Source organism: Ascidia mentula, chromosome 4, assembly GCF_947561715.1.
Source record: "Ascidia mentula chromosome 4, kaAscMent1.1, whole genome shotgun sequence".
Taxonomy (NCBI): domain Eukaryota; kingdom Metazoa; phylum Chordata; class Ascidiacea; order Phlebobranchia; family Ascidiidae; genus Ascidia; species Ascidia mentula.
In genome coordinates this window covers 16,383,843-16,392,324 of record NC_138569.1, presented here as the reverse complement: position 1 = coordinate 16,392,324, position 8,482 = coordinate 16,383,843, and the positions used below count along the sequence as shown (strand labels likewise).

The 8,482-nt window shown below is 37.6% G+C and overlaps 1 protein-coding gene across 1 annotated transcript; it reads left to right on the top strand.

Moving 5' to 3' along the window:
• Nucleotides 1-1,160: 1,160 nt before the first annotated feature.
• LOC145898176 (uncharacterized) lies at nt 1,161-8,057 on the top strand. The gene is made up of 12 exons (XM_082986607.1): nt 1,161-1,425; nt 1,649-1,939; nt 2,074-2,222; nt 2,444-2,588; nt 2,665-2,767; nt 3,442-3,587; nt 6,074-6,427; nt 6,770-7,060; nt 7,169-7,311; nt 7,536-7,677; nt 7,735-7,837; nt 7,919-8,057. Exons 1-12 carry the CDS (start codon nt 1,218-1,220, stop codon nt 8,055-8,057), a joined length of 2,214 nt encoding a protein of 737 aa, XP_082842733.1. The 5' UTR covers nt 1,161-1,217.
• Nucleotides 8,058-8,482: the final 425 nt, after the last annotated feature.

Sequence of the window (8,482 nt, the reverse complement as noted above, 5' to 3'; positions counted from 1 at the left end):
ATACCTTTTGTCGTTGATTACAGCTTGGTGAACGTTCTAACGTATAGTGCAAGGGACAGTCGGTTTCGAGAAGCAATAATTTACTACATTCACAAGTGTTTGCCGAAGAGGGAAAAGATTGGAGTAAAGGGGAAAACAAAACCAGTAAACGATCAACATCCCGAAGGGTCGAACATCGAAAGGCAAAAAAGTGCATCCAATCTTTTATAGTGATATCGTTATTAATAAACGTTAACAGATATGTTTAGTTTTTTCACGTGTGAATACTGATCATTTGTTTGGTGTTTACTTTTTGCAGCAGCCATTCTTTCTACAAAAGCGTTCTGTGGGATATGAGTAAAGCGATTCAATGCAATATTTGAGTGATTTGTGCATGTGGCCCTTTAATCCGTACATGGCACTTGAAAAAAATCATTGTTTCTCTGTTTAACCACAGTATATTAAGTTACAGTCTATATTCACTCACTTAAATGACACACTTTGCTTTGATCGTTATTGTATAAGGTTTCCGTTCGTATGTTATATATGGCCAAGAACAAATACGGGAGTCCACAACGCAATAATATTACATGGTTTTACTGGCGATATTGACTTCCTCAAATCATAAAGATTGTTGTGGTTTCGTTAAAGGGGAAGGTCTAGTTCCCTTTTAAGAGGAAGGACATTTTGTTGTTTGTATTACGTCAATGAACATCCTTGTCGGAAGTTTGTCTTAGCACGAAAACTGTAAATCACTAACTGCTATTTGTCGTAGAATAAAGGATGTTGTATTCGCTGTTTAAGTCGTTTGTTTACAGCTGTGGGTAACAAAATGGGATGCTACAAACTTATTCGCGACCCTTAGGTGAGAAAGTGGAGTTTCAAAGAAAAGAAAATTTATGTTGTAAAATGTTAAATAGCGTGCTAGTAGACTGGAGTACTATCAAAGTTTACCGCTTGAGGAATTTACGCCAATTTAACATTTTAGTATCAAAGTTAACTTTGAACTCTAGATCAGAAAGTTTGTGTGTTGCAAAATTAAAAATATTAACGCAAAGTAAAAGTAATAACAATTTCTTTCATTTTTGTGCTGCTTGAATGTTTTAGGCAAAATGGATTCAATTTTTATAGTACATCATGCGGGTTTTAATAACACCTCAGGAGGTTTCGTCTATCCAACGAACTCAAATGTTCTGCCTCACTGTGGAAGATTGCCGTTTTGTGAGAAAAATGTCTCAATGCTATGCGAAAATATTACCTTGAAATACTGCCCTGCATGCAGTATGGCGGCCGCTTCATTGTTTTTGATTATAGTCATACTGTTGGGCATTATCATTTTAATTGCCAATGGTTTTATCATATTTTGTACTGTAGTTGAAAGGCCGGGATTTACAGGCAATTACAGCATAATAAAGGCTTCCCTTGCTAGTGCTGATATGATCACAGGTTTGTAGAATATTTTTTTTAAATGACGCCTAATTTCCATCAGCTTTGATCATGTTTAAGGTAATGATGAATAGCGTTTGTGCAACTGCTCACTTTTGTTAAACATTGTGATTGAGAGAAAGCAGTGGCCAATACGCTACCGTGGACTTTGTAACACAATAATTTATAAAGTTTCATAAATATCGCAGTGAAATAAAATATTGAACCCTTTAACGTTTTGCAGGAATTCAACTCCTGATGGTAATTGTCTACAACTTCAGTTGGTCGATCAACTCTACATCCCGCCAACTCGAAGAGCAGGAGATATTTCTGCGCGGAAAGCCTGCGGTCTCATTTGGCAGCTTCCTACATTTTCTCGGTTACTGTGCTTCCCTTGATCACCTTCTTCTTCTCGCAACCCAGCGCCTCTACGCAATCACGCAACCGATGAAGTACAAACTCCAGAAGAAGAGAACCGTATACGCCCTGATTGCATGCACTTGGGTTTTATCAACTTTAACAGCTTCTGCTATGTGTAAGAACTACGTGCAAAGCAACGGCAAAAATGTTACTAAATATCTAAATCTATATGTAAAGGTCGGTTTTAATTGTAAACTGTCGATACAAAATTTCGTGTTTCATTTCCGTATGAACTTATATTGCACGCAGTGTGGTTTCCTCAATACTTTGTCACTAACTTCATGCCATCAGTTCTCAACTTCGGGCTTGCTGTTTATGCAAAAAGCTTGGAAACGGCCAATGCAACTGCACTTCTTTTCCTCGCTATCTGCTGTTTCTTGGTCCCCTTTTCTATTATGGTAAGAAGCTTCCAACGGCCTTCCTGTGTTTGTATTAAGTGTTTGAACCATTGCCTATGCTTGCAAGTCACAAGGCGGAAAATCGACTTGAATCTGAACCTACATACTTAATGGAAAGAAACTTTTTTGTTATTTATTTCAAACAACCAACTTAATTGGGTCGTAATGTGTAGTCAATCGATAATACTGACACTTATTTCCGACTCGCATTACATTCGCAGACTCTCACCACAATCATTACAGCGATTTTTACGAAAACAAGACTAGCGAAGCAATGGAAAAACTTGCACCCGAGCGATCAACAACGCGAACAGTCGGTTTACTATACCCTCTTTTTCATGCAGATCGGTTACACCATCACTCTTGGTAGGTTGTTGTTGAAAATATTTCACTTATTTCTTGTGGCAAAATGTCTCATATATTGGTTTAAATTTGTTTGTAGTTCCACTCGTGGTTGTGACCATTCTCCTCTACTCCAAGTCGTATTCCTGCAGCGAGTTGAATGTTCCATATACAGTCTGTTTCTACCTCAGTGTGTCTAACAGGTAATTGCAACAGAACATAAAATAAGTTTAAAAACCTAAAGTTCTCTTAAGCAGCTTGCCAATTATATCTAGATGTCACATAATCATTTGTACTCTATATGTTTCTCCACTAAAGGCCAGCGTTAGTTCTTTACTGATCTGTAAATATATTCCGCTTTATAAATCGCCTTATCGCCCCGTTTGGCTTGCATTGATTATTGTTTTATCAAGAAGACTGGATTAGAAAGAGCAGCGAATTTTATGTAAAATGGATTTCTTTCAAATGCGAAATGCGTACTTTTGCCTCAATATAAGGCAGGAATCAATCTTTTATTACAGGTCATAAAGATGTAAACAGCGACAATCGGGGAGCGCATAATCGTTCAATACAAGATAATTTTTACTACAATGGTCTCCTTGAAAAAGCATTAATATAGAATTGCAGTGTCAAGAAAGCAGGATCTAAACAAAAAGAAAAATTTCTCACAAGGGATTTATCTGGCGATGCTGTGTAAACAACGTTTTTTTTGTTTTTTTGGAACAAGGCCGACTGGCCGGATTAACTAGATTTGTAAGTTTGGTGGGCCCTGTTGTAAGGTAACAGTGGCAGCGCAGCCAAACTGAATCCAAGCCACATTTTCTTGACCTAGTTAAATATATGTGTTATTAAATCACCTGTGTTTATTGTATTTTAGTTTTGTGAACGTGGTCATATACAGCGCGAGAGACAACCAGTTCCGTAATGCTGTTCGTTATTATGGGAAGATGTGCATTAATAAGAAAGATGAGATGATAGGAGCCTTACAGAGACCACCGAACAAATCAAGCTCCAGACCCAGCAGTCGCAAAGAACAGACAACTTATATTTAGAATATTTTGTGTTTGTTTTGCGCATATACTGCAAAACTGTATAAAGCGAATGTGTGATATGAGAAGCAACATGCAAAAATCATGATTCTCAATTCGCGTTGTGAAGTTTACAGATCGGACTTTATGTTGTCAACGATGGCGTCAAAATTTTTTAAAAAAACTACAGTTGAAGCTAAAATAGTTGGCATGAATTTATGCAAAATTATTTCCTAAATGTGTAGGAAAAATAAAAAGCGGTTGCACGACATTTGTTTTGACATTTGATAAACATCCTGTTTTAAGATCTTTGTTTTCCACATTTGCCGCGCATTTCTTGGCGCGTTTTATTTTTAGTAACGTGCATTGAGGAGCGTCGTTTATTAGTGCGCCACAGTGGAGTTTGGGGGCTACCAACACAGCTGTCGAATGGTTTATCGGAACAACGATAGGAAAGCCTTTAGTATGATTATGACTTAGGGTTACTTGTGCACATAACATAATGCATGGGTTATGTTGCACGCAGACAGCGACCCGGTCAAAAGTTTTTTTTTATTATATTCTAATTTGTAATCGTGAGTATCAAATGGTTTTAAAAATAAACCTTGCACAACAGTCGTGTTGACAATGCTGGTGCGCATACAGTGCGTTTACTGCCTGCTGGGATAAAAAAAAGCAGTATGTGGTACTTTGTTCTAACAGGAAATAAGCAAGCAAAAATCCAATTTAATATCAAACAAATAAACAAACATATACTGCATTTTGAATGAACACATGGAGCGAACAACATATTTAAGCAAGTGGACAATATTAAAGGCAACACTTTTCAACTCTAAATGCCTTTTCACCAACGTAATTACCAAACCTCTATATTTGAGGAAATTCGAAAAAGAAATAAACAAATAAATATGTGTTACATTTATTCTTCACAAAAACTTGTAGCAAAGTACGTCCCTCTCATTCAAGTGGAAAGTATAATCCTCTTTCTCTGGTAATGTTGGTTTGGCCACAAGGTCTACTTCGGATTGCTCATTGAAACCATAAAAGTCATTGAATGATTCACAGTAGGGTTCATTAACAATTTAACCAGTAACAACTTCATTGTAATGATGGTGTTCTGTGTACATGTCTTGACGATGACTTGTTGCTGGTACAGAAAATATTATTTTCACTTTTTTGATTACGAAGTATGCAAGTATGGAAAGCAAAACTATGAAAAGCAGCAAAACTATCAAAGCCATGGCGATGACATGTACATAGAACACCTTTATTCGACCGTCCCACTCAAATTGATTTGCATAAAAAGTATATTTTACTTCTGTATTTCTCTAACAATGCTCTTTGCGGTAAACGCCCACGCCAGGTCCATATGTATCACCATCTGAAACATACCACGCAGTTAATTTGAAATACTGGGTAATGATATCTGTCTCTGGTTGCTTGCACTGTTGTTTATATTTGGCCACTTTATGAACAGTATAATCCCATCAAAATATGTAGCCTACAACAAAAATGATACCAATAGTTGAGCTCGTTTATGATTCGTTATTTCTACAAATGCATTTACAATCTGGTTCCGTGAATGTTCTAGTTCCGAGAAGGAAACAGAGGTGATTTATGATGTTCATTTGTATGTTATGGGTTACTAAAACCAAGATCAATTAAAGAGTGGTGCAAAGTTGGTTAGATAAACGTGTTGCATTACTTTCAATAGAATGTACATAAAGCGCACCTTGCGAACCCCAAACACAACTTGCTATTATATTAGAAGAAGTCCCACAAGCGAAAGAGAAAACTCAACGGCAACCGGGCATTAGGGTTGGTGACATCTGCTCTATAGACTGACTATCTGTATAAGACAAAAGGTGCGTGCGCAGGACGCAAAAGCGGTCATTTTAACGTAGGATATTGTTAGCCTATATGTCCACGTTGTATTTTTATTTATTAAGTTTGTAATAATATAACCAATTCACATTACAAGCCATATAGGCTGATAGGCTGATAGGCTATTAAATTATTTGTTTTGTACACTCCGGTTACCAGCACCAGTTTAGCTTTAGTCTATATATTTAGGGACACGATAATGCAAAAAAAAGTAACGCGGTGTTTGGTGATGGGGTGTGCGCGTCTTAGTTGGCACTTTGGCCGTGGTGTCTGATTAACGACTTGCTGAAGGAAGTGTGTGACTAACTATCTTGCATCCTGTGTTGGCACCCCAGGCACAAACTAAAATGCACCTTTGAATACAGTAAACGTCCTGGATGTAGCACCCGATGTTAAATATCATACTTGCAGAGGTGTAGACATCAACTTTACCACAGGGCAACCAAGGTAGTAAGAATGTTAGTTTGTACATTCAAAAAATAATATAAATCTTGGCATGCTAAAGTTAGAAAACTATTTTAGATAAAAGCTTTTTTTGGTGGTTTGAAGATGCGTATATTTTCAGTAGGTTTGGTAAAACGGTTGATAATATTTCAGTCAATATAATAAAAATGCAGCCGAATTCACCGTTCTATCTGTTCGTCCAACCGCCGGGAGCAAATTCATCTGTCGGTAACCAAAATCAAACCAACAACACTTACTTTCTGTGTGGAGTTCCGCCCTTTTGTGACAATTCAGCCTTCACAGACTGTTCCAACGTGAGCCTGGGGTCATGTCAGAGATGCAGCATGGTTGGAGCTGCGTTTTTTGGTGTGATTGTGTTTCTGCTTGGTTTAGCCATATTAATCTCCAATGGCTTCGTCATTTTCTGCACCGCAATGAAAAGAACTGGATTTACGGGGCAACACAATGCGATCAAAGCATCCTTGGCAGTTGCAGATTTTCTTTCAGGTAAAATAAACAACCGACGTAGCACATTAAATGCTGTCTTCTTATTTTTTGTTGTGTTTGTTTAGAAACCATTTGAATAGTCACCTGCGCCACAAGACCTCTTAAACCATGTGGATAAAGAAACAAAAATCTTATCTGACATAATGTTGGGACATAATTTCTACCCGACTAGCGCTCGCATATAAATTTCTTTGTTAAAATAGGGCCACAGAGCGAAAACGTATTATAGCATACATGCTTATACGGTACTATATACCGCTCTTGTACGGTACTATATACCGCCATGTCATTTAGATGAATTTTGTCTGTCTTAAACTATACAACTATACTAAATCTTTCCAGGCATCCAGATTATGACGATGGTCATGTTCAACTTTGTATGGTCACTTGTTTCGACTCCGGAGCAACTTAACAACAGAGCTATTCAATTGTGCGGTTCAGCGGAGGCAAACTTTGGTGGTATTTTCTACGTGTTTTGTTTTACGTCGTCCCTTCACCACTTGATTCTGATGGGCCAACAACGCTTGTATGCAATACGATGGCCGCTTGGGTACAGACTGCAAACGTGGAGGACAATTTTTATTTTACTGGCGTTTGTGTGGGTATCTGCTCTCATCTCATCAACTGCACCAGGTAAGAAATAATTCTCCTTGTGTCACAACGTTTTTTAACCGGCCATAAAACTTGAATTGTTCAACAACAATCAATTGTAAACCATAATTCCTGCACTTTTAATTTTAGCGTGGTTTCCGAACGTCTACATGTTCGTTTATTCCAGTCCAATCTTCTTGTACAGCGCTTCTCTGGCACTTTATTCAGACAGCAGTTATAAGCAACTTTTGCACTTGTTTCTCAGCATTTACGCTTCGCCTTTTATTATCATGGTGAGAATATAGGCCTATGGAATGTGTTGAAAAGTGTTTTTATGTGCTTCTTAAGAATATAATTCACAGTATACGCAGAAGTATAATACCATGTTTTCGCATAGCAAGGCGGGATCGCCCCACTTGACTGCTAAGCCTGGTAAACCTTATTTCACAGTATATTTTTCAACAAAATGTAAATAACTATTGCACTCAGAATCAACACCGTTTATGTTTTGATTTAGACTATTATTTCCATTTCCACTGCATTGATAGTAAGATTTAAACTGGCAAAAAAGTGGCAGGAAGTTAAGGATAACAACAAACGTGAGATACGCATCTTCGTTTCACTGGCACTGATGCAAACCGGCTTCACTATTACACTATGTGAGTGCAATCGTTTCTTAATTTTTTTTTTATTCATTTTTTATGTATTTATTACAGTACCAATCGTGATTGTGCTTCTACTGTCGTACAATGGGGTTGTTGATTGCAACAACTTTTCAGTCCCATATGCAACATGCTTCTACTTCAGCACATCCAACAGGTCAGTCGTAATTCGAATAGCCTATTTTAGAGATCTACAGTGATATTGGCCTTAACTAATGCAATGTTCTTGTCGTTGCAGCTTGGTTAATGTTCTGGTGTACAGCTTCCGCGACGATACGTTTCGTCAGGCGGTGAAACACTACTTCCACATTGCATGCAGAGTAAAGAAAGATAGAATTTCCTTTCAGATGAGGCAACAAAACAGTAGTCATCATTAAACAGGAAAGACACTTTGCCATTTGATTAACAGACATTCCGTGATCGTTCAACATTCTTTGTTTCAAGCCTGTTTATTTCCAATCCATTTTTTTCTGTTTTTGATGATTAGCTCAACACAATTTATCAATGCTCATCTTGAAAAATACCAAGGTGAACGCTGCTGCTTTCCAATAAAACAAACCGAAACTAACGGACAAGTGCTCAACTTGGAACAACAACAAAAGCACCACACGAATTTGCTTTGCAAACAACTGTGCCTCTGATATCACTGTGATCAGAGCTCCATCAACTTTGACTGCCTTCAATGTTTTCCTTTAAAATGTGGCCATAAAATTAGCGCCATTGTAAGTAATAACTGCAGTGAAAATAGTTTACTGGCAAACAAGCACACTTTTCTCATTGTGCATGGTTGTTTAAATTGTAA